We start from the raw sequence: 27,393 nt of genomic DNA, 5'->3' as shown, positions 1-27,393 counted from the left end.
AAATGAAGCAATTAATATTCAGATGAATGTTTACAATACCGATTATAGGCAATTATACAGTTAAATTTCCATATGTATTGTAAATCTTCAATTATTCCAAAAAAAAAAAAAAAAAAAAAAAAAAAGAAATGTGGGGGGGAAATCAATAAAAAGCATTTTAAAAAGTGCATTTTAATTTTACAGATTTTTTTAAGGACTTGTGGATAAAAGACTGTTTTGATTCAATGATTTGACAATATGCTAGCAGGCAGCTCTCTGAATTAAATGAGTGAAGCTTTTCAGTGAACTAATGGAAAAATAAAACAAATAAAATCTTAAAATTAAATAAACATTATTCTTGAATATACAAAAATAATACAGCCATCACTTATACAGTGAGTGGTTTGGGAAGCAAGCGTCTACTCCTAATTAAAAAGACACAATGATTAATTATTGTCATTTTTGCTTTGTAGATATGTTTGCTTCCTTGTGAAAATAACCCTTTGTTGTATAGTGTCTGATCTTCAAAATCCCAGAAAAAGAACAATGATAGAGCACAAAAATTACATTGTGTTTCAAGTAAATCAATTAATTTATGGTATACATATTCTTGACGTTGTATTTCAAAATCAAAAATATATAATGTTATCTAAGAACCACATGCCTGCACATTTATACCAAAATTAGTTTTATTCTACGGTCTGACATTTTCACATCCCCCATTCTTAAGACCAAGAAAAAGATACAACCGGGAAGATACAATTTGATTCAACAACAATAACATGCAATAACTAATTAAGTGCTACAACTTTTTTTTGTTTGTTTGTTTTTTTTCCCTCCCTTTTCTCCCCAATTTGGATTTCCAATGTGTTCTAAGTCCTTGTGGTGGCGTAGTGACTCGCCTCAATCCGGGTGACGGAGGACGAATCTCAGTTGCCTCCACGTCTGAGACCTTCAATCCACGCATCTTATCACATGGCTTGTTGAGCGCGTTATTGCGGAGACATAGTGCGTGTGGAGGCTTCACGCTATTCACGAGGAGGTTACCCCATGTGACTCTAACCTCCCTAGCAACCGGGCCAACTTGGTTGCTTATGAGACCTGGCTGGAGTCACTCAGCATGCCCTGGATTCGACCTTGCGACTTCAGGGGTGGTAGTCAACGTCTTTACTCGCTGAGTTACCCAGGCCCCCTAAGTGCTACAACTTTAAATTAATCACAAAAGAAGAATAGATTAAACCAAGGATGTAAACAAATACTCAAGAGGGGGACCAAATGTAAAAGAATATGTCACTAAAAAAAAACATATCAGTTGACTATTATTCTGAATATTTGGAGGGATGTTTCCCAAATGTCTATGGTGGTTTCAGCTCTGGAATCATCTCATAAAAAAAGCTCAGTTCCCTAAGAGAGTGCCACTGTGGATGGCATTGGGAGTTTATGACGAACTGAAAAATTAGGGTGGTGAGTTCAATCTGTAGCTAGATTAAATGCAATATATAATTATTTTGCCTTGTGTGGCAATGTAAAATAGATGCTGCAGGTGTGTTGTTGGTAAATCTGGATGGTCTAGCCATGTTGTTGATTGTAGATGGTCTGGTGTGTTTTTCATGATGGCAGAATATCTCTTATTCAGCAGGTGTGTTAAATGTCCGAGCAACAGGTTTTCGGTTACCTGCACAGAGAGAGAGAGAGAGAGAGAGAGAGAGAGATGGTTAGTACACCACAAAGTCAACATAAAATTCCAAGCCCTAGAGTAAATCAAATCATTCCAATCAAGTTTAATAGCATTTGTTTCAAAACTATGAACAAAATATGCATTTTATATGCACAAATGCACATACATATCAAAAACTGTTTCCCAAAAAAAAAAAAAAAAAAAAAAAAAAAAAGAAACATATATTTAAAATAAAATATAATATGCATTAGTTTATTTATAAATCTATATTTTTAATATATATTATTTAATAAATTGTATTGGGATTTGCTTTCACCTCTGGGTCCAAAATCTCTCATGTAGCAGTTAGTGCAGTATGGTTTCTCATCATGCTGCTCAAAAATATTAGAGACAATGAGAATAAGAATCTATGTTTACTGCATTATGCATATTAGTAGTATAACGCTCCAATGCATTTTGGCCATTATCAGTTTATAGTGCTAATTATTTGTGTAGAAAAAGACAACATTCATAGATACAAAATGATGACATTACATATGTGTATATATTTGTACCTCTGCATGCTGGCCAGCTGTTAGCTGTCTTTTACATTTGTGACATTTCAAACACAACGGATGATAATCCCGTCCCAATGACCTTTTCTTCTCGCCTGCATGGATCAAAGGTCAGAGGTTAATCATTCAGCCAGGTATGTTGACTGATGCTGGCCTTAGCTCAGTAACTGTACATTTCCACTGGCACATTTTGAGCAAAGGTGAGCGAGCGTTTTCAATTCATTCCAATGGAAGTCGAGCGCCATGCTCTTGAGGTGGATTGTGGGATTGACAGTGGTGCAGAGAAAGCTTTGAGGACGGTCAAGAGCGTCAAAAAAGTTTAAATTCCTCTTCTTTATGCAAATGAGGAATGAAAAACAACAGGAGCCAATCACTGTGAGCTAAAAGCAGTGACATATCTCATATCCGCTTTTACATATGAAGATAATACTGCATTTTCTGCAGGATTCAGTGCTTTAATCACAAGCAGACTTCAAATGATGATTGCGTGCATTTATTGTGGCTATACTGTGGCTGGGTAAGCAAAAATGAGACTCCAAACAGACTTCACAAATGAAGACTACATGCATTTATTATGAAAATACTGTGGCTGGATTAAAAAAGTACAATAAATCAACACTGTTTTTATCCTTTGCACTTTCGGAAATACATTTCGCATAATTCTGAATGTACTTACACATATTTATGATGATTATATTGACCGTGAACTGAATTTTTGCTGAAACACACCCCAAAGCAGCAGCTCTCTAGCGTGGTGAGCGGCGTTGAGCGGATTTTTTCCATGCCAGTGGAAATGTATGGTTAGGAATGAGTCTAGTCAAAGAAATCTCTTACAGAAATTGAGACTTCATGGCATATTTTCACATGCAAATTAGGTTTGCGGCAAACTGTCCATTGTTCCCAAGGGTTTGCTGCAGGTTCACCACTACTGGTGAAGAGCTGCAAACTTCTGGCATACAATTGCGGTGAATCACAAGCTCATTTGCATGTGAAAATAATGAGTGGCAAATTTGCAGCAAATTTGTGGCACTTGTGGCTAGTTTGCCAGAACTCTAGATTTTTTGTAAAGGTCATGTTTAAAATCACAGTTTAAAATATGTGTGCTAGTGTGTGTTTGAGTTAGTATGCAAAAACAAAGTATCCTTCAGTTTTTAAGTATGGTTATACTTTCAAAACAGTGTGAGGTTTGCATATTTTATACATTTATTTTCAGTGCTGTAGACTTGCCCCATAGACATCCATTATCAGTGCGTTACTATAAAAATATGTTTCCTTGTTTTCACAAAATGATTTTCTTGGTAATCGACAACATGTCCCACAAACGTTACTGTAGCTCATGGCCTAGCAACACCAAGATCATGGGTTTGATTCCTAGGAAACATACAAACTGATAAAACATGTATCTTGAATGCACTGTCAGCTACTTTGGATAAAAGCATCAACCAAATGCATGACTGTAAATGTTAGATGCTTTAGACAGGGCTATTTTAACTGGAATGTTACTGTAATTTTACCCTAAATCTCTCTATCAATCAAGAGAAGGAGACGTAGAGAGTGCATTTGATCTTAAATTACTAAATATTTCTCTTTGACTAAATCCTCCATCTGGATCAGTTCTCAGTTCTATGTACATATTACCCTTTCATGTTAGCCTAGCACAAGCTCTCCCACACCACTGGAGTTGAAACCACAAGATCGAACAAGGATCAGAGTGAAACTGACCCTCCAACCAATGCCTTAAATTCTCCATCTTGGATCAACTTTTCCATCTTTGGCTGAATCAGCAGCTGCCTACAGTTCAGCTTAATATTTAAATATTTAATTTAATATTAATATTTTGCTCTCCCTTCTAGCTAAAATCTGACTGGCAGCTACAGAGCTTTTCTTGTAGGGTTTGGCTTTATGTACTGCTCTTTCTTTGAGTGCCCATAGTTTTTTGCATTGCCATCTGCAAATTTAAACAGTCAAATGTCTCTCTTTCTCTCTCTGTCTGTCTCTCTCTTTCTCTTTCTGGCCTATTCCACTCCTGCCACAGGCAGACACTTCCTGTGCTCATGTGACACTTGCTATAAGGTGCTGATGGTATTAGAAGTGTGCAGACTGACTAACTCTACACAAGCACATACATACACCCACTTCAGACAATGGCCTATGCACACTTACTTAATCACACAACCATTGCCTAAATGGCTCAGGGTTTCAAACTTAGTTGAAATTGGCACACCAGCAGACCCTAATGTAGGCTTTATGTGCTTGCTCTGCAATGTCCTTTCTACATTTCAGTTCTTGGTTATTAACATATTAAAAATGATCACAAAAATATGCAACATACAACTACAGGCTAATATAATCAATATAATCAATATATCACAAAAGCAAGCCCCCCCCCCTAACTTTAAGTAAAACAGAGACTGGTCTGAAAATTACACTCCACTCAGCTGATAAACGTAGCATGCAGCAGCACAACGCTAGATAGAGAGCTTTTCACATGTTGAGCTCTACATAAAAGCTAAATATCATCTTTAGCAGTATGTTTTAAAGATGGATCTATCACACCCACTCACCAAAATACACAGGCTTCCCACAGATAGGACAGAAGCTCACCATGGCTGAAGCGGATCGCTTATAGTTTTTGATGCGTGAGATTTTGAGATGCAGGAAATGTGAGTGTCTCAAAAGTGACAGCCTCTCAGTATAGCAAAGGAAATGGCAAGAGATGAACAGTGACAGGAAGCAAGAACTGATTTCAAACGTAAATACTCTCAACAATTCAAATGGTTGCAAGAAATACGGGAGGAAAATGTTGGTCAAAAGTCTCTGTGGGTGATGTGATATGATGAGTACATCATGGTCGGGCTGTAGTAGGGTTGGACTTAACTCAGTCTTGCTGTTTTGAAAGGACTTCACACTTCTACTGTGGTCAGACATTGCGGTTAAAAATCAAAAAATGGTGCTGAGGAATTTATGAAGTCATCAGACCTGTCTGATATAATAAGAAAGCTTGTGGGTTGTTTGCTGGAAGAGAGACAAAGAAACAACAGAGAGAGACTTTGAGAGGGACAGAGAGAAAGAGAGAGAGAAACAGATGTCAGCTGCTCAGATGTCATGGGTTGTCATGGTGAGTGACTGTCCACTCGCCCTTTTTCATCCTCTTTCTCTCTATGGAAGAAACTCTAGTGTGGGAGAGCAGGAGTTTAGGAGAAACCCAAAACTGCTGCCACACACACACAAGCAGAGCGATGATATCACTGAAAGCTGCTTGATTGGATGAGCAAAGAAAGCCGTGAGAAGAAGAATCTTTATGAAGCTGAGACTGAGAGTTGTTTGTATGTGTGTTCAAATGCAAAAGACAAGTAAGAGACTGTCTCTAGTAGCTTTAATTGAGCAATATCACATGAACAAGCATGCTGTAGTTTTTTGGTCTGAATATCTCACAGTTGTGCTGATAATCAGACCAACAGTACTATTGCAAGTGTGATATTGCTTTTATACAACAGATATTGAAATACTTACAATTTACACAAAAATTGGCCAGTTTGCTCATTTCTTCTTCGCCAGCAGAAATATCTCTAAATAATATCTCTCATCAAGCACAACTCCATTTTCTCCATAGCTCTGATATTCTGCTTTTTAACTTGTGGTGTTTTGTTCATGAATAAATCAGTGGGTGCTTCTCATTTCTTTAATTTTCCATACTGGAGCCTGTGACCCGGAAATGATCAAAGTCCACCATCATGAAGGACGGATCAATTCTCTAAATACTCTTCAACATCATTTGATGAGTATTTAATTAATTACTGCTGAAATGATCAGTTGAAAATGTTCACAAACATCTCTTTAAAAAAATAAAAAAAATTAAAAAAAAAAAACATTTTTACAGCCTACTTTAAATTGGCAGTAATAGCACTATGTAAACTGCGTAGGGAAAATTGCATGGAGTTTTGTGAATGAAGCGCAATATCTAATGAGCCTAATTTACATAGATAGGAGGTGTGTTTGCGTGGAAAGGAATGACAATGACTTCATTTAATTATTGAAGATGCAGTGCAATTTCAGCGCTGATTGCGCCCGCTAAACGTGATTGCGGGTTGTTAGTGAACAAGACACAGGTATTTGTGCTGAAATACCACACGCAAAAGTGGCGCAACTGTTTAGTGAATCTGCCCCTCTGTGTTTTGTAACAAATTAGTTGAGTCAAATGAAATGACTCACTCATAACAAAAAAGACACTTATTGGTCACCACCTACTGGTGTAAAGATGTAATCTGCAGAAATGGTCAGTGAACAAATCGGTAAAACTTTACAATAAGGCTCTATTTGTTGACATGAGAATGCTTTAGATATTACAAACTAACAATGAACAATATATTTTTACAGCATTTATAATGTTGTTAATGTTAATTTATGACATTACAATTGTTCATTGTTAGTTTATGCTTGTTCATAATGCATTAACTAACTTTTAGTTATAAAACTGTATTAGTATGTAAAAATGAACATCAACCAAGATTAATTATTGCTGTAAAAATATTGTTCATTGTTAGTTTATGTTAACTAATTTGAATAATGAATGCTAATGAATACAACCTTGTTTTAAAGTGTTATCAATGAATCTCTTTGGTAAAAGGATTCAAAAATCAAAATCCCCACCATTTGGAAAGCCACGAACACAGACAAGTGGAGTGATACAAATAGTGAAGCGTCCCAGTGATGTTATACTAAATATCGGCATTCTTGGAATGCTGCTTGGCCAATCAAATTCAAGGACCAGAACTAACTGTTGCATTAGTAAGGAATAATTGACGATGGACCATTGAATTATTGAAAAATAATGCACACCCTGAGGTGGTAATGTGGCCACAAAACTAAGCGGAGCGGCCTTTGCACCTCGGGTGTGCATTATTTTTCAATAATTCAGCAGTCAATTATTTGCTTATAACACGGTTACAACACCTCAAGACATTTTTCAGTTTTTTTTATTTTAAGACATTTTCAGGTTTTTGTCCCTAAAAAACTCTTGTGAGTAGAACTACTTTCTTACGCCACAGATTCAGCATCTTGAGAGCACTTATTGGAGTAGTGTGTACAGTATGTGTGTGCGTTTATGTGTGTGTGTGTGTGTGTGTGTGTTTTGTGTGTGTAAGAGAGAGAAAGAGATAGAAAGCACGCTCGTGCGTGTGTGAGATTACCTGCGTCTGCTGCGGCTCTCTTCAGCTGTGTTCTTCAGTAACATTGCTTCAAATTGCAAAGCTGTTAATTTAACTACACTTCTCAGTAGCAGGGTGGTATGCATTGCAATTCTTGCATGTAGTTGTTCAGTTGTTAAACTGCTTTATTAAATCTTGGGGTGCACTGACATCAAGGTTCTGTGTGTCACCCGGGAGTGTCTATGTGTGTGCGTATGTATGTGTGTGTGTGTGGGGGGGGGGGGCAGGTGAGAACGAAAGAGAGAGAGAGAGAGAGAGAGGAAGAGAAGAGAAGGAGAGAGAATTAAGCATTCAACAGCCCCATGGTATAATGTACTATATCCCCCATTTCAACATGAATCCTTTATACAGACTTACACTACTCCCCCACAATGTATGTGCCTGAAGGTGCACTTCATTTGAATACCAAGGACGAACATTGTTATTTTCTGCACTTCTCAAGAGTTCAATGTGGAATTCGTGCAAGTGATTTCTAAATAATAAATGATGAATATTTTCCTTGGTGTTCAGCTGTATTCAGCTTTATTTGTAAATTTAGATTACATTTTCAGAAGAAAATGTGAGTAGTGCTTGCCCGTGCAAAACTGGATGCCATGATATTAGGGTGTTGCTTTGCAGTTGCTAAGGTGTTCTGGGTAGTTGGTTGGTGATTGCATACTGGCCCAAGTCAAAAGAACCCACCCTCAAGTTTCTATTTTATTCTGGTCCCTATATGGCTTAGGTCCCTCAATCAGTGTAAGTCTATGGGAATTTCTCACCCATTTATCATGACAGATGAAAGTCTGATCGCTTAGAAAAATAATAGCACATCTCTCCTCAACAAGCCACATAATTTGAGGTATCATTCATGTCTACAACATCAATGGTGTGAGACAAGATATGCACCCAAGCTTAATACTTAGGGTTAGATGTTTGTGAGAAATAGTAAAAGTGGTGCTTGCATTAGCAAACACCACTAATAAATAAATTAATGTTCTGTATTTAATAATCACTGTCTGTGAATGGATTACTAAATCGTGTGTTTCACGATGGTGAAAAATCAACATGATTACATTAATGTGCTATATTTAATCTAGCATTTGAATTGATTTATACCCCAAAATTATTTGGGCCTTTTCAACAGTCATATATGGAGCTATTATACCTTTGTCGCCCACCCAACACAACAGTTGGGCAAGTAAGTGTTCCACACATGAGAGAGTTTGTAGGATTTGGTCCAATTGTCAATGGACCAAATGACACACCAACTTCATTCACACAGGAATAAAAATAAAAAAAATCCCATCAAGCTTTACTGGGAACTTCACCAAACAGCAGAGTCACAGCCCTGTCCACACAGACTGCACACACACACACACACACACACACACACACTATTATCTACTGCCAAATTACACAGAGAAGAGCAAAACAAGGTTAGAGGAAGGGAGGGCTTCTCTTTCTGTCCTTTTTCATGCTGGTTTGGTTTGGCTCTTAAAAACAAGCCTAAATCCTCCTTTTCCTGGCTGAAAAGATGGTTGAGAGGAGAAAGAAGAAGAGTGAGTATTAATTATACATCTTTTATTTTTTTATTTTATTTTTTCTGATTTAAGCAATGTCTATGTGAGAGAGTTCATGACAATGCAGGATTGGCTTTTGCAGAGATTTGGGTTAAAAAAAAAACCCAGTACAGACAACCTTGATATACATTGGTAACATTCAAAGGCTTTGGCAAACAGCATAGCTTATGTACAGTACTGTATGTGTCTTGTTAAGTTGCAGTGTTGCAGGACTGGTACAGGATGGCACGTTTGCACTCTTAAAAAAAGGTTATAGAGGGACAGACTTACCGTATATTCAGTGACATGCACTATAAAGCTCTCAAATAGTTCCTAGATCACATCTAATTTTCACAACTCATGTTGTGTGAAGTGTTTTGTCTACTAAAATTTCTTGGAAAGATATTTTTTCAAATTTCAAAAACACTTTAAACAACTGAAGAGACTGTGGGCCCTATTTTAAGAGTGCTAGCGCTAAGCGGAGCACTACGCCATTAGTCATGCATGCAAAGTCAATGGGCATGGCCATGAAGTTTGGTATAAGTCTAGGTGCAAGTGGGTTTGGCAAAATTGTGCATGCAAAGCGCTAAAGGGCTGGGTCAAGTGCAATTTTATTTCAGTGGTTCTTCTCCAGCACTATCAGCTCCTATTATATAGTCCATTCCCTGTCAAGCACCAGTGATATAAACAAAGACAGCACATTCATAAAAAGTTGGTAGTGTAAATGGACTGAATGCAATGAATTAGAAGAATAGAAGAATATATTGACTTACGTTCTTTTGTGCATTAACTGCGTCCTTGTTGAAAGTCAGGCATATTTCTATGACAGGGACATGCTCCTTTTATACACATGGAAAATGTGGTTCTCATCAGGATTTGTATTTAAGATACATTAATTTATAGAGAATGTAAGTATTATTAATAATTTTCATCTACTGACACACAAATCATGGCTATTAACAGTGAACGCACTTAATTTCTACCGGTCGATTTTGATTGTGAAAAATTAAATAAATTTATTGAAACACTAAAAATTTCTAAATTCAAATTACACTTCAAACAAAACAATCTATAATCAAACTAACAAAGTTGTCAAAAAAATCATACCAAATCCAAACATTTTAGTTTGTCCAACTGGCTCCTTTTGCAGTGACTTAAAAATCACTCAATGACAACAGGTGGAAAAATATGAATACAAATTAGATCATAAATACAGTTGTAAATATATACATAATAATAATAATTTAAAAATAAACCATGACCTAAAGATAGTTTAACACAAATCTCATAAATATTTGTTTCATAAAACGGCTTTCAGTGTATGTCAGGGACATAATTTGATGTTCCACTATATTTTCAGAGTTTGGGCATGAACTTTATTACCACCTGCTGGTGGAATCTCCAAACTGCAAATGCAGCAACTGAGGTTAGATTTTGATTAACATACAAAACACCCAGTTTGCGTGCATACACCCACAGATAGCGCAAACACTCTCACCCACACCCACTTGCGCTTTGTGCAAGCACGGAAATTGCGCTTAGAATTAGCGCTCTCACAAAAATTGGATATGACGAAGCGCACGGTTTGTCTGTTCTGTATGTCTGTCCCTCACAGCCTTGTTGTCATTCCCGTCAAAAATCAAAGATTGCACTGCTGTGAATAAGGTCTGATGTCATGTGAACACTTTTAAGGCCCTGATATACTTCATACGAAATCGAAGAACGAATGAGTGTGACACAATTTAGAACAAAATCTGGCCAAAAAGAAGGTGTTTTGCACATTTTTAGGAAAAAAATCTTACAGGCTGCTGAACACCTTACTGCCATTGGTCCACATCACTGGTAGGTGTGACCTGGAGCTCCACCTACATTGAAGCCGACAGATAATTTAGTTTGTATTGTTCAGTCAGTCAAGTTCAGTCAGATCATTCACTTAGAGACATTTTCAAGACCATGTCATGCGACAGTTTTTTGTTGTTGTTGTTTTATTAGCCTACATAAAGAATTAAATCTACTTAAATCCTCTCAATTACCCATTCACTCATGTGCCATCTGCAGCTAAAACCATTCACACATCTGCCCAAAGTAAGATATGCATATCATCATTCTTTTGTCTTTATTCTGCACATTACCACTTTTATACACTTGTCTTTGCAAGAATCAGTGTCATCACAAATTACAATAACAAAGTGTAACCGGCGCATATTATGGCCGCATAGTGTATAGCATCTTAACGCATTAGCGTCATGAATTCAGAATCTAAACAAGACAAATGTAACATTTTCTACTGCATATAGTACGTATATTACTTAAAATGATCATTGAGTGGTTCAAACATCTTCTTTTACTGACCTAATGTGAATTCTACTCTTAGAATGAGGCATAAAGTCATTGATAACACATTTTAATGTCACATTAGTTAAGGTTTAGCATCCTCATATTTAAATGTACTTCTAAACACCTCCCACATCGGTGTGGCGGGTGTCTGAATGTTTGAAAACAGTATACTGTTGCTTAGCTGTTTAGAACTTCTTTTTACCCCTGAACAAAGAACGAAGAAAAATTTCTCCGGAAATATATTGGGGCCTTTATGCTCCACAAAGAACTTTTACTCTGTAGTTTGTTAGAAAACATCCATGAACTGGTGCTTTAAAGAACCAAGAAGAACCCAGATCTAAAGAACCTACTGTATGTCCAAAGAACCCTCTATCCAACTCAAGAACCCTACACAGTGAAAAAATGGTTTAGAAAAACTTCTAAAGAATCAGTCAAAAGTTTGGTCACAATTGGGTGAAATTGTTTCTCATGATTTTAAAAACCTTTTGATCTAAAATGTGATTATATGCTTGAAATTAGTTTTGTAGACAATATGCTGTATACTGTGCCTACATTTACATTATTAATAAAAATAAAAAAATAAAAAAACACATTTTAAATGAATGTGTTGGATTGGATAGTGATGGAAAAGCGCCTTTCAATAAAAAGTGCCCAGTATACATGGGAACTCCTGTACTGTTCATAAAGCATCCCTGGATGAACCTCACGAAGTTGCTTGAGAAAATGCCTAGTGTCATGTCTAGATGTGTTCATGTTCATGTTTCGATATCATGTTTTGTGTTAATGTCTTTTATTTTGAAATGTAGTTCCATGTCATGTTATTTCCTGTTTCATTGTCATGTAATCTTGAAAAAGTATTTCCCATGTTCATGTGTATTGTTCCAATTGGTTCACAGTCTTGTTATTAGTTCTGTTATGTCATTGGTTCATTGTCATTTTCTTGTTATCTTGTCCATGTATTTTAGTCTCATGTTTCCATTGTATCAGGGTCAGGGATTGTTCGCATGTTTGTTTGTGCTGGCGTGCTCAAGTCAAGTCAAGTCAAGTCAAGTCCATGCTCATGCTCATGTTTAGTGTCAAGTTTGTTTGGTTTCATGTTTCTGGATTTACCACGTATATAAGGAATAAACTGCACTTGGGTTCTACACTTCATCGTCTGTTCCTGCCTGTCATTGCTTGCCAAGCTACATTACAGAATACCTGACCGACAAAATGAACCCAGCGGATATCCTTATACGTCTACGTCAAGGAAAGCGATCTATAGAAGATTACGTGGAGGACTTCTGCATCCTGGCAGACGAGGTAGGCTTCAATGAGTTCGCCCTCAAACACTTCTTTTGTGCAGGCTTGAATGAGCCGGTGCACTGCTGGATGCCTGGCAGTTGGAGTACCTTCAATCTGGCTCAATATATCGACTTTGCCCTGCAGATAAGTGGTTCAACTTTCACTGTGGGGGAGTTGGATAACGAGCCAGCGTCCCACGTCATGGCCGCCGAGCCAGTGTCCCACGTCATGGCCGCCGAGCCAGCGCCCCACGCCATGGTCGCCGAGCCAGCGCCCCACGTCATGGCCGCCGAGCCAGCGCCCCACGTCAGCCTGATCCATGCCATGTCACAGCAACGCCTCAGCCTGCTCCACGGTCCAAGCCCGCCTCCGCTCTATGGTCCAGCACTCACGCGAGTCAGCATCCATGCCTGCCATGGCCAAGTCAGTGATCCTGCTGTACCATGTTACCAAGTCATGCCATGTAGCCACGTCAAGTTGCCACGGCCGCAATGTTTTGGGGCGTTGGGAGCCACCCCTAGTGGGGGAGATATGTCACGTCTAGATGTTTTCATGTTCATGTTTCCATGTCATGTTTTGTGTTAATGTATCTTGGTTGGTTGTCAAGTCTAGTTCATGTTTATGTTTCGGTTCACGGTTTTTGGTTTTCAAGTTTATGAATAAACTGCACTTGGGATCATAGCACTTCGTCATCGTCTCTTCGTTTACCTTGTTGCCAGCCCACGTTACACCTAAGAGTGTGCAGAGGCAAAGTGTGTATATTTTGAAAAGCTCATATATGTTACTTTTTTGGTCCGTGTACAATTCCCATACTTCCATTACATTACTGTTATTCTAAAATGTGGAAAATTGTAATAATAATGAGTAGGTGTGTCCAGAATTTTGGCTGGTTGAGTATGCATGACTGTGTATGTGTTATAATGTTTATAAGTCTCAGTAGGCCTTGGCATGACATCCATGGGCCAAGAGACATGAAAACAGACAGCATATCCATGCCTGATGCATTAGAATCTTGGCAAACACATTCAATCTCTGATGTTAACAGGGAAGGTGCTGCTGAACGGGACGCCTAGACCAGGATCCTGCTGTTTCTGCTTTGGTTTATAAGACATCACACAGATCCCAAATGTGTAAACTCATCTGTCCCAGCCAACTGGCAATGTCTAACTAGCCAAAGACATCACAGCTGCTTTACCAGCTTGCAGATTTTTGAAGAACAACAATAAAACTTCCTTTAAGGTTTAGTAGACATAACTTTGCAGTCTATTACAATTTAGTGCTAACTACCAACACCTAAGTCAGTCTTGTCCTAATAAAAAAACGGCTTTCAACTTACAGTGTGAAAATGTGGTAATGTATAATTGCATTCAGAAGAGAGCGAAAGAGAGAGACAGCCAACAGAACGAAAGACTCCAAATGTGTTGATTCTTGCCTTTGCATTCTTGCCATTTCTTTTCAGTCTTTTTCTTTCTTTTTCTGTCTTATAGTTTTTTCCTCTAGGTTCTCAAGCTAAGCGGTCAATTCCAATTCCTTCAGATTTGGTTTGGCTTAAACACAAGGAGGCCGACTCTCTCCTCCCTTCTCCCTCTCTCATTTCCTGTGGGTTTTTTTTTTTTTTTTACTTCTTTCTCTCACTCATTCTCACCCAGTCTTCTCTTGTTCTCTTTTTTTAGACTAGTCACACTGGTTTAAGAGGATTCCAGTATTTCCTTTGTCCTTTAAATAAATAATGGAAAGCACAACTTCCTCTAGCTTATTTCACTGCATTACAAACATCTCTTGATGGATAAAATCTGCCTGGTCAAGGTAAAGGAAGAGAGATCTGGGAAAGGTTGCTGGATAAAACACCATCAGGTCCTGCTGAAAAAAAAAAAAAACAATTTAACATATCAATAAACTATTAATAAAAGTCTTATACACTTTAAATAGAATTATAAAAATCTATTTCAGCCTTTTTGTGTTTAATATTGTTGCAGATTAGGATCAGATCTCATGTTAATTTTTAATTTGAGCATATCAGCAGTTTAAATCATCTGCTCTGCCTGAATTTTAATTATCCCTGAATATTAGTGTGGAGGAAACACAGGCTATATGCCCCTCTTCTCCATCTCTCCCTTTGTTTCTCCTCTCTCTCTCTTCATACAGCTGGTGTGTGCTGGGTGCCCCTCCCCCACCATTTGAACAAACCAATAAGAATGCATATCAGCAGAGCCCCCCCCCCCCCCCCCCCCAAACACTCACACACACCTCCCTACCCCCATCCTTGCTCTCCCCATCCCCCTATGCCTCTCTCTCTCACTCCCCCATATTTCCTTTCATAGCAGCCCCTCTTGCTGCCATCTCTCACCCAATCTTTAAACTATCACTACTAAACATGCCTACTATATAAGTTTATCTTTCTATGCATGTAACAAGGAAAGACCATACTTTGGGATGCAAGCTTACAAACGAAGAGATAACAGAGAATGAGTAAATAACATATTATAAACATATTCTGTTGAACATATGATGTGCATGTTTTTGTGTATGCGATTTCAAATAAAAATGAGATAAAAACAATGTCAAGGTGGGATTATCAGATGGGACTCACACACCCACACACACTCAGCACCATCACAGCTCCTATGTGACTCATATGAAATGCAATAGTACCTCTGAAACCACAGATCACTTTTGACTCGTTAATCAATTTCCTTAAAAAATTAAAATTAAAAAAATGCAAGCATCAACACAAAGTTATATAGTTCTTTACCCTTATTCACAGTGTCTCAGATCAGAACACAATGTAACTACTAAATATCCACTGATCCAGAATTTGGCACAAACTAAAAAATATACTATAAAAATACTTTTTTGACAATTCACTCTACACTATTAAATCTAGTCCACACTATTGCTACTGGTCAGCTAGAGGTGTGTTCATGTTTAAATGTACAACAAGCCATAGGGAATGGCCAATGCTAACAATCTGAATCATCTAAACAAATAAAATATTTGCATTTACAAAAAAGTTGTGCTGATATTTAAGTGAATGGAGGCCGTTTACACGTATAGAACAGATAAATTGGAGAAGCTTCTAACATTTGTAAATTATTCACGCGTTTCCCCTTCAGCAGCGCATCTCCATAGTTTGCATTCCCTTCACTGCTCCAACTAGACAAGAGCAATTGAAACAAGATCGATTCATCACGATATATTCCATAAGCATCAACTTCAAGTGAAGAGGATTATTTAATAATAGCAACAGTAACTTTATTTTACATAAAAACTTCAATTGTGGTTTCTTAAAGTGGTTTAATAGAAAAACAATAGAAATACTTAGACAAAATGAATATGAAGAAAACAGCATGCAGGAGAATAGCTAAGTGAAATCTCTTCTAAAGATAGATTTTCAGTCTGAATTCGAAGTCCTTTAAAGTTGCACTCAGTAATTTTTTGTTTATGTTGTGCTGATCAATATGGTAGTCATCTTGGACTTATGCTGCCTTCATGTGCTATTGGAATTATCCTACTTCCCATTTCTGAAGTGGTAATTAAGAGTACATCACGCTCAAGTGCTTTGTTGTCGGAAAGAACAGGAAACATGGACGATGCCAGGCTCAGTCACACATATTTCTTGGGAAACTTTTATTTTGACACCATAATACATATTACTCAGTCAGCTTGCTGACAATAATGGCATTTTGGTCAAATACAAGCTATTTTCACAGTGTAAGAATGTACAACATGCATCAAATGATTGTTGATATACATATTTAGCCCCCCTAAAATTTATATCAGCCCCCCTAAAAATCTGTTGCTCAGCAAGCAAATCTTTTAAACAGCAGCAGCACTGCACTAGTTTTAAGCGCGAGATTGCTTTGGTGGCTTTTTCCACTTGTAAAGACTGACTATAGCGTGAACCAATAGCATTGGAGTGCAAGCTATGAAGGAACGTATCATTGGTTTGAATCACTGAACGAAAAAGCCCCATTTGATTTGTGAACAATCGATGATTAGTGTCTGTTGACCGACTGAAGGAGAGGAGCATGTCAGGTTTTTTTCTTTTAATGAATATTAGCTTGCTATTTTGAATGCTGTGAACACAGTTAAAAAAAAAAAAAAACATCTCTATCTATGCAACAGAGTGTTATACATTAAATGTGCACATCTTATGGTTTCATTGGGGGCTGAGCCCCCCTACAATTAAAATCCTAGAATCGCTCCTGCATGGGCCTGTTTCAAATTTACCATAGACCTTTTTCACAGACTGTGATGACGCGTTTCCACCTTATTTAGCAGTGTAAATATAGCACATTTTTTATATTATCATTTTTTGTATTATTTATTAAAAAAATGAATTACCACAGCTGCGAGGGGGCTTCTATTACAGCTGCTGAGAGAGTGACAGTAAATTTGGCATCTTCTCCCATCTGAATGTCTTAATCCATCGCTCTCTAGTTTTTTTTTTTTCTTCATGAAAGTCATTCAAATGAAATAGTGGACTTTTTCTTTTGCTCTTGGAGTAAATGGATAAGTGAAAATAATATTTACTGTGGTCTCCCATTCACTCCCATTCACCACTATCGAAGTTTACCCTGCAAACGTTTACTTCCGCGTTCCAAAACCCGGAATGTGAAAAAGGTCTATTCATGTCCTTGGGATTCAAATCCAAGGTTTTTTAATGAGGAAAAAAATACCAAGTTGACCTTTAACTAAAAAAAACTGAGGCTGAATATGATGAAAGCTAATGAAGGTAAAATGTATGAAGGTCCTATATATATTAGATTACAGTTTGTCTCTGTGTATATTATGAATGTGAACATTGTGTCTTCTGGATCGTGAAGATGTCCATAATTTATTAATAATTAGGTAATGAGTGCAAGAAAATAGCTATTCTGTTTCCATTTCATTTTTGGGGCAGTACATGTACACAGGCCCATTTTGATCGAAGCGAGGAGTCGCTCTGTGCTCGGCTGATCTGTTCTGCTGTGCTGGAGCTGTGAAATCGCGCTGATGGTCTGTCACATTATTTCTCACTGACACCGTGTGAGCGCAGGAGCACCACGCCAAAATATCAGCACAAAACACTTAATAGCACACAGCTTCGCTCGGCTCTGGGTGAGTTCCGCTTTTTATTTAATAGCTTATGTGTGTGAATATTTGTTTGAGTTGTAGGGATGGAAATGGAAGCTTTATTTGGCCGTTTTTCCACTGATGTAAATATAATTAGGTACTTTAGAAAGCTTCAGCTCTTCCCTGCCAGCGCTCATCAGTAACCAAAAAAAAAAAAAATAAACACAGTTTATAAATATAAATATTGTAACCTAGGCAGATTAATCAGCGATGAGCGGCCTATTCAGGGCATTTGGCCCTGAGGTTTTAAAGCACGACCAGGGCTTTATTTTGGGTAGTTTTGTAGGACCAAAGCAGATGGTGGACTGAAGCCAGCGCGACATTCACTGCTAACACAAGCTAATACATCTACATTATTTCACTCTAAATGTGGTTTAAATCGGTAAAACACCGTGTGATTGAATAAAGTGGGCTGTGATAGGGTATGTGTGTTTGTTAGGTGTATTAGAGGAGCATTAGAGAGATAATATTATATGTGTTTTTGTGTAGCTGTGAGCTAACGCTAGCGCTTCACGGAAGTGTCTGATCACCAGCTGCTCCCTCTTCTTTATTTATTTACTTTATTTATTTACTTTGTATGCATCATAAACATCACACACGTGCGTCCTGTGTTGTGTAGGGCGTCGCGACTAGCTCTCGTGTTGCTTTTATTTCGTATTTCATATAATTGGATTGGGGGGGAAAAGTTTTCGTTTGAGATGAAATTTTGTTTTCAGTATTTTAAAAGTTTTAAAATGTCACGACATGGACTAAAAATGTGTGTTTATCGTTTATTTGTTATTTGAATGCAGTAACTACGATCCACGTCAAATGAACGAAGCTCCAAACACGAAACAAAAAGTATTTTCATCAGTAGGTTATTATAAATATCCAGTTCTTCTATTTAGTGACTCAAATCTGTTTTACATTTTTTTTTTTTTTTTTTGTCAGTGCTGTAAATGATGTAAAGTGTGTTTTAATATGTATTTGTTTTAGTGAGAGTGTTTCGTTTTTAGTTAGTAAGTGTTTTAATTATTTGTAAAGCGTTTAACGTCTTTAAGCGTTTTAATGACCGAAACTGTTTTCTAACAGTGTTTTGATCTGCAAGTGTTTTCTGGCGTGGAATCGGAGAGGAGGAAGTGAGAGAGGCGGAATAATATAAGCCGAAAGGAAATGCCAATCGCCGCTACTGGGCATTCAGCGACTCGAGAGCCCCGTGTCTGTTCCCCGGATCCCGTTCCCAAGCGCGCTGATTTATGCGAGGACTCAGGGGCCCGGGCAGCTGAATACGGGGGTCTGGAGGGGGGTCACAGCCTGGGCGGCGCTAGAATCTCCGGAGCGCTTGAGAGCTCTTCCGCGGCGTCTTATTCGCCTCCCGCGTCCCCTTTCCACCACTATCATCACCATCACCCCCATCCGGTGACTATGGAGCCCCCCAGGACTCGGTCGCGCTCCCGGTCTGGATTTTACCACGGTGGATTATCTAACGCGAACGGTAGCGGTGGTGGTGCTCTGAGTCCCGCTGGAGGAATAAGCCACCAACACCAACTGCAGCAGCAGCAGCAGCTCGGAGCTGCTCACGGACACACGGAAAACCTGCGGCCGCCCGGGAGCGTGCTCTCCCCGGGTAGCCACAGACACGCAGGGCCTGGATCGCACAGAAACTCCGGAGCAGGTAAGACAGTCCTCTATTAAAAGATCAGGTGTAGTTCAGGGGCGTATATCTCATTGCAGCATAGGGGTGGACAAAAATTTCTTACTATATTGATTTATTCATAATTTCATGTTGTCCCATATTTGGGTGGGACTAGTTTCCCCGTCCCTTCCCGACATATGCCATGAGTGTAGTTATATTTGACCACATCTCACAGGATAGGGGGTGAAGTCAGCTATGAGCTCCCTCCACCCATGTGTTGTGGTTTTTATGAATTCTGTTGGGCTGCTTGAACTTAATATTTAACATCACATTTACAGATAAACAAAAAATATAGCTGCACATTTCAGCTTTTTTATCAAGCACCTACCCATGGCGCCTCCGGGGGAGGGGGCTAAAGAAACACTGGCCACCCCACTGACACCCCCCTCATGACCATAATAATAATTTATATTTAACGCAGAGAATAATATTCTATATATATATATATATATATATATATATATATATATATATATATATATATATATTATAATATTCTGTATATATATATATATATATATATATATATATATATATATATATATATATCAGACATTGAATATTTAACAAATTCAATAGCACCAGCAGCATTTGTGTATTTAGAATTTCCAGCTAAAACTCCCCCCACTTGTCTCATGGATGCGCGTTATACCGCGGCAATTGATTCATCAGCAGTGCTCGTGAGAGGAGTAGTGATGGGTCGTTCATTTTGAACGAATCTTTTATGTGACTCGGAAGAACGAGTAGTCTGTGTGATTCGTTCATTTTGTGTTGGCCGCGCATGTGTATTGCGCAACCTCCGTTCGTTCGTTACGTGAAAACCGCTGTACAGGAAACAGAAATGATTAGTTCACTTCTCGACTCTTTTGGTCCGGGTCTTTCGTTCGTTCTTTTGTCACGTGACAGCAGTATACACTATGCATTTCTCACACAGGAAACTTAAATGATTAGTGCACCTCTCGAGTCTTCTGGGTGAAAACTTAGCCTAGTTGTGGTGTAAATGGGCACTAAGTCACAGTTTACGCACTACTAAATATTTGAACACTGCACTATTAAACTTGGGTAGGACGTAACCCTACGTATGAACTAAATATTTACGGAAGACTCCGACCATGAGTAACGGTTGGAATAAAAAAGCAGACTGATATTTTATGACATCAATGAGCTCATGTTTTGGTTGACAGGCTTCAAGTCTTTTCGACATATATTATGATGTTGGCATTTACACTCTTTTACATTTCCGGGAGAAAACATGCAAACAACTTACTTCAGCATGAAACCGATCTAATGGTGCACTTTCTTGTGTACGGTGTCAAGTTTCAACATATACGATATATATATGGTATTAAAATTAATAAATGTCTATTTTTCCAGCCTGTTGTATAAGTAATTGTTTATTTATAGTCCCTTATTCGTTTTAGATTGTTCTTAAATATTATTTATTTAGGCTAAATATATCATTAATGAAAATGGGGATATCATTTATGACAGCTGACAGTTACATGAGCAAACAAGGTTTGAACATCAACTGTAACAAGATCAAACTGAAATTCATAGCTTTTTAACACTTCTATGTACAAATTTGAAGGCTGCTTATTGGATCAATACAAGTAAATGTCATTATGTGACTACGCATTACTTTACGGAGAGCTTACGACTTACTAGTTAAGTCTTGCCTTAAGAATAGGTGGTGCAACCAAATTAAGCACTGACTTAGTTACAAACTAACTAGTAGTTACTAAGCCCTTAGTGTGAACTTTACGTCCAATCTTACGTGACAATTTACGCACAGCTGGTGCTACCCTACCAAGGTCCGAGTCGTTCGTTATTTTGTCACGTGACAGCCGTATACGCTATGCATTGCTCACACAGGAAACAGAAATGACTAGTTCACCTCGAGTCTTCAGAGGCTATTGAAAATGTATCATTTTAATTTAATTCTGCTGAAATGAATTAAAATTCGTTCATTTTGCTGAACGAGACTCAAAGATTCAAGTCAGTAAAATGATCCGATCTTCCCATCACTAAAGAGGAGTGCTGTGAACTTGACAGTGACAAAATCAGCACTTGGAAAAAACAACCGAGTAAGCATTTTATACAACATATTTACATTTATATATTTTTCCCAGGCAAACTGAAAGTCAATGTAAAGACTTGCAGTAACTGAAATAAGAAATCGAATGTGAGATATATTTGTCTTCCATAAACAGGCCTGGTTTCATTTAGAAAATAATTAAGCTTTTCCTACTTTGTTTCCCATTCGCCCAAGACTGGGTCCATGTGACGTGGAAGGTGTATAGCTGTTTTATCATACTTTAGTATAATAAAAAAACATTGCATTTCTCGACGTGAAGAAACGGTGCTTCTGAAATTGAATATGGTTTACAATTAAAATGTGCGTTTCACAAACTATTTAATTCACAGATGTGGTATAAATATATTTAATGGCAGGAAGCAATGAATCAGTTAATTTGTTGATTCTCCTGCACGGTGGATAGAAGATGCGTGTTGTTGTTCGCTCATGATAACGGCATCATGTGGAGACGCATTTACAGTCAGCTACTTTTGTTTGCCCAGTCACATATGTTACATACTTGTGTTCACATTGACTGGCTGCTGGGCAATTATTGTTAACACTTATGTAAAAGGAGACTCTATGGCAATCTAATAGTATGCTATTGCCTCCATATGAAAAGAGTTTACATTAGGGCTGGGCGATATGCAAAAATTATTTTATCCATAATCGCCTTAAAAAACATCGCAATATCAGATTACATCGTCAACCCCCCCTGCCGAGGGTTGGTGAATTTTTTTGCTTTATTGATTTGAAAAATGTAATTCATTTATTGAAACACGAAAAACATAAACATTTCTAAATTCAAATTGCACTTTAAACTAAATGAAAAAAGCAATAAAATGACGAAGTGATAAATGTTTTATTTAATCATCTCCCCAAATCCAAACATTTACTGTCCCAATGGCTCCATTTGCCATCACGCAAGCATCCGTCAACGACACCAGGTGGAAAATTACTAATAGCCTACTGATAAAGACAATCATAAATGTAAAGATAATAATAATTATAATAATAAAGCCTAATAAATTCCCTTGTGTTCCCAAAAATAATGCTGCCAAATGTGTGTTCTTATCGAATTTGTGTTTGTATTGCGTTTTGGTAATACAGTTAATGCTGCCTAAAGAAAATAAAATGGAACTCCATTTCAGGTTCAAGGTGAACGTGTCTTGTATTATTTTATGATTTAATCACTTTCGTCTTTGTTTCTTTAATACAAAGATATATTACTGAACCTGCAGAGTTGCGTTCACAATGCATGCTAACCACATGGAAATAAAGCGAACTAAACTCACAGCACCTCTCGAGACGATCGGAGATAATTTGCAAACAGTTTTCAGATGAACGAAACGGAGAAAAAAAGAGTGAATACTCTTTACATGCACTTGTTCTATGAGACAGGCACAAGCTGCATGCTGACATGCTGTGTTTCACATGACAGGTTCGTGCTGCACGCCTCTGAACAAACAGCGAATCAAAAAGCGAAGCATTGACGGCTTTTCTTTAGTCTACTTTTAAAAATATAATAAAGTGTGTTTTTTCAAGCGAGTGTCTTTGTGACTAACAGCATTTCTTGTCGTGTCACTCCGAGAAGTCTTGCAGGTCGCCTGCCTGTTGCGGGTAGATGAGTAAAATTACCCGCACGTGAAATACGTTTGGACGAGGAGCTTGCGGTCTGGATTCAGCCTTGTTGCATTTTGTGGGTGGCGGGTGCTAGTTTCACACCGTGGCCACTGTTTAATATATTTGGCGAATTCCCAGATCCATGGTTTTGCCATTCCAAATATTGTCAATCATCGTCTGTTCGCAATCGGGAACAACACCATTTTATTCCCTCTAAAGCAGCTCTGGAACAATTTGTTTGTGAAAAGTACTATACCAATAAATTATAAAAAAAAAAAAAAACTCTAATTGTTGAAGTATAAACATATCGATTGCTAACTTAAGTAGACTATATGTTATGGCTTCAGACTGTACTGGGTAGAACATTTTGAAAACAATGTTAATTGACCTATTTTAACTTGTTTAATTAACCCTCATGTTGTCTTTTGGTCATTTTGACCAGAGGAGGATTTTCTTTTGCTTGAAAATGCTAGTTAATGTTATCCTATTTTTGACTTTGTTCACACAGGGTATCAAAAGTCCCCCCCTCCCCCCAAAAAAATGCTTATTTGAAAAAAAAAAAGAAGAAAAAAAAGATGTGTATTATTTATTTTTTATTTATTTATTTTTTTTCCCCACTTTGTTACACTTTCGGTGTTCCTGGTCAAAAATGACAGGCTTATTAAAAATTGCTTGTCTCTCATTATGGTATATTATTACCAAATATTGGATTAGATCTTTTTGTCAACTTGTTTTCTTTCAATTAGCACAGGTTTTGTATTTCTGTTTGGAACTTATTGATCATAGGCCTCATTGACCTGAGCTTACGCATCTAATTTATGAGTGAAAAAAAATTAGGGCTGCCCCCGACCAAAGATTTTCCTAGTCAACTAGTAGACTTTAATTTAAGCCATTAGCTGACTAGTTGTCACACGTTTATGATATTAATTTAATTACTTAAATACAGTTGTGCTCAAAAGTTTGCATATCTTGGCAGAAATTGAGAAATTTTGGCATTGAAAAGATTATTTAAGGAGAGTGATCATATGTAGCCATTTATCATCACATAGTTGTTTGGCTCCTTTTTAAATCATAATGATAACAGAAATCACCCAAATGGCCCTGATCAAAAGTTGACATACCCTTGAATGTTTGGCCTTGTTACAGACACACAAGGTGAAACACACAGGTTTAAATGGCAATTAAATGTTAATTTCCCACACCTGTGGTTTTTTAAAATGCAGTTAGTGTCTGTGTATAAATAGTCAGTGAGTTTGTTAGCTCTCACGTGGATGCACTGAGCAGGCTAGATAATGAGCCATGGGGAGCAGAAAAGAACTGTCAAAAGACCTGCGTAACAAGGTAATGGAACTTTATAAAGATGGAAAAGGATATAAAGATATCCAAAGCCTTGAAAATGCCAGTTAGTACTGTTCAATCACCTAAGGGCTTTTTTGTGGCATTGGCTTCTTTCTGGCAACTCGACCATGCAGCTCATTTTTGTTCAAGTATCGTCATATTGTGCTCCTTGAAACAACCACACCGTCTTTTTCCAGAGCAGCCTGTATTTCTCCTGAGGTTACCTGTGGGTTTTTCTTTGTATCCTGAACAATCCTTGTTTACAAAAAGATCTAATCCAATTTTTGGTGATAATATTGCATAATGAGAGATTTATAAGCAATTTTTAGTAGGCCGGTCATTTTTGACCAGGAAGACCAAATTAGGTAAAAAAAAAAAATTAAAGACAGCACTAGGGTTAATAAATTGCACACACATTTAATTATTAATACACACGCACACACACACAACATTTTTTGTGTCACCCTAAAAAGTTACTGTTCCCCTCTGGCCACCACATAAAAAAAAAATCCTAGAGGCGCCACTGCACCTACCCACCCCTCTAACCAGGCCCACGTACTGTAGATACTAAAGACTTTGTACAATTACTATTGTATTGTTTGACAATATAAGAGACATGTAGCAAACATCATTTAAAGGAATACTCTAGGTTTAATACAAGTTAAGCTCAATTGACAGCATTTGTGACAATGTTGTTTACCACAAAAATGTATTTTGACTCATCCATTCTTTTCTTTAAAAGAAGCAAAAATCGAGGTTACAGTGAGGTACTTACATTGAAGGTGAATGGGGCCAGAACTTTTGGAGGGTTTAAAGGCAAAAATGTGAAGCTTATAATTTTATAAAAGCACTTACAATAATTCTTCTGGTAAAACACATGTATTATTTGAGCTAAAAAGTTGTTTAAATTGTCATTTTTACAGTCGTTTTAGGGTTTACTGACGTTACATTGTCATGGCAACAAAGTTGTAAAATTGGCTTTAATTTTACACAAAGGGTTTTCAGAAAAGGATTTTCACACTAAAATTATGTTAACACTAGGGTTGCAACTAATGATTATTTTGATAATCGATTAATCTAACGAATATTAAAGCAATTATTCGACTATTCATTGATTATTGCAATGATTAATCACTAGCTCGGTTATACTTCTGCGAGTGCAGTAAAGACAAAATATACTTATATTCAAGATCTATTCTCTAAAAGCAAGTCTAAATATCTTATATGCTGCTTCTCAGGTGAATGCATCTTTTTTTTTTTTTTTTTTTTTTTTAATAAAGGATTTTTAGATATTTTAAATATTTGTATTTTTTACATTCTACATTCTCAGAATTGTTTTTTCTTCTGCAGTATAGCTGCTAAAGAAAATGTACATTGAGTTAAAGGAGTTTTAAATATTTATATTGGAAAACAAGCCAAAACAAAAACAATTCAAAAGCGTATTTTGTTGCAATGTGTAATGGGGACCACCTCTCTTAACTTTGTTCACTTCAATTCATCTTTAACTCACAAAACAACAAACTCATTCTAATTAATAAAAGCACAGTGACATGTATTATGATTCAGTAAGTCGTGAGCCATCACGTTATAATCTAGCTGCAGCAAGCGCGCGTGAGTGACGAGCATCCCCGCGACAGAGTGTGCCTCAGCCGGGTGCAGTTTCAATCTCTCCCCCTTAGATCGGGACATTCGCACAACTCGTAGAAGAGGCACTGACCACACAGAGAAATGCCAGTTTCTGAGTTTGTAGTTATTTACATGATCTGCTTCCGTATTATTTGAACTTTAATAAAGGTCTAACTCATTAAATATAACTGCATTAAAGATGTAACGCTGGGGTGTTTCCTTTAAAGACGCTTGACATGCAAGTTTTGCTTCAGCGGAGCGGCAGCTCCAGCTTCACTTATTCCACAACAAGAGTGCTTCTGTATTTACTTATTTTGTATTTCTGCATTGTAATTCCTTTGCGATCTACATCACCTTAAGCTGTTTGGAAAGTTTAGAGTGCATCTGGACTGCGAGCTGTGTAATTCTTCCTCTCTTCAGTCAGGCGCAAACTGCAGTGCTGTTCTCGCGTGCCATTATTAGAGTTTAATGTGATCTCATGTTACGTTAAATGAGATCAAACGACTGTTCGACAACGGAAATTTTTGTCGACAATTTTGTATTGTCGACGTTGTCTAACGACGATTAATTGTTTCAGCCCTAGTTTTAACACACACATTGTTTATGTCTTGTGGCTATACTTTTGAAACCGTGAGTACTTCACTTCCATTGTAAATGCCACACTGTAACCCAGATTTTTGCTTTTTTTTTTTTTAGGAAAAGGAGGGATGAGTCAAAATAAATTTTTGTGGTGATCAATATTTTGCCACAAATGTCGATTTGAGCTTAACTTGTATTGTACCTGGAATATTCCTTAAGTTAAACCCCCCACTTTTGTGGAGACAATCAGTGCTTTCCCAAGACCCATACCTTGTGTCCCCTTAACATTTTTTGCAGCTTCATAAATAGGAAGGAATTTTATTCTTTTTTTTTTCTTTTTTTTTATACAATGTATTGCATTATTTTAATGTTTGCACAAGGTCTGATGAATGCCACAGTGATCTAAGCATTCTGATTGGCTCTTGGAACCTTGGTATAGCTTAAGCAGTTGATTTGACATGCGCTATTGAGCTACGGCATAAGCTCATACGTGCTAGCAGACAAACTTGCATTCATTAAATTACACAAGCTGTGACTATTCTCCTCCGTTTTGGACACTTAATGTCGTTATCCACTGGGCAAAAATAGCACAGCACAGTGGTTTTTCTCCGACTTTGGGGTTAAAGTTAATAATTGACCTGCATTACCCTGTGTGTCTAACAGCATCATGGTACTTTATGGTTTCTTTAGCCAGTAATGTCGGAGGAATGGAAATTCCAAAATATCAACAAAAAAAGTGTTCAAGCCACCCGTGTCCTAATTTCCTCCCACATGATGGGTTTAATC

General features: G+C 37.5%; 2 protein-coding genes across 3 annotated transcripts in view; one reads left to right on the top strand and one right to left on the bottom strand.

The window, feature by feature from the left end:
• Positions 1-650: 650 nt before the first annotated feature.
• zgc:195282 (uncharacterized protein LOC100192223 homolog) lies at positions 651-4,898 on the bottom strand. The gene is made up of 4 exons (XM_051703133.1): positions 4,776-4,898; positions 2,212-2,306; positions 1,974-2,028; positions 651-1,654 (listed from the first exon to the last, which is right to left on the bottom strand). The coding sequence occupies exons 1-4, from the start codon at positions 4,816-4,818 to the stop codon at positions 1,608-1,610; spliced, it is 240 nt and encodes a 79-aa protein (XP_051559093.1). The 5' UTR covers positions 4,819-4,898; the 3' UTR covers positions 651-1,607.
• Positions 4,899-17,593: 12,695 nt separating this feature from the next.
• The window catches only part of rnf38 (ring finger protein 38), a 56,600-nt gene continuing 46,800 nt past the window's right edge, over positions 17,594-27,393 (top strand). For both annotated transcript variants that reach the window (XM_051703160.1, XM_051703163.1), the window contains exons 1-2: positions 17,594-17,677; positions 18,764-19,346. In XM_051703160.1, the coding sequence (XP_051559120.1) occupies positions 18,845-19,346 (502 nt within the window). In that variant the 5' untranslated portion in view covers positions 17,594-17,677; positions 18,764-18,844. The remainder of the gene's footprint in view (positions 17,678-18,763; positions 19,347-27,393) is intronic.

This window comes from Myxocyprinus asiaticus, chromosome 7, assembly GCF_019703515.2.
Source record: "Myxocyprinus asiaticus isolate MX2 ecotype Aquarium Trade chromosome 7, UBuf_Myxa_2, whole genome shotgun sequence".
Classification (NCBI taxonomy): domain Eukaryota; kingdom Metazoa; phylum Chordata; class Actinopteri; order Cypriniformes; family Catostomidae; genus Myxocyprinus; species Myxocyprinus asiaticus.
The sequence above is the reverse complement of the archived record's forward strand: the minus strand, read 5'-3'. Positions and strand labels throughout refer to the sequence as shown.

Coding starts and splice junctions, on each gene's coding strand:
- zgc:195282 (XM_051703133.1), bottom strand. CDS start 4,818: ATGGTGAGCTTCTGTCCTATCTGTGGGAAGCCTGTGTATTTTG. Junction 2,029..2,211: donor CAGCTGGCCAGCATGCAGAG/GTACAAATATAT, acceptor ATTTTTGAGCAG/CATGATGAGAAACCATACTG. Junction 1,655..1,973: donor GAGAGATTTTGGACCCAGAG/GTGAAAGCAAAT, acceptor CTCTCTGTGCAG/GTAACCGAAAACCTGTTGCT.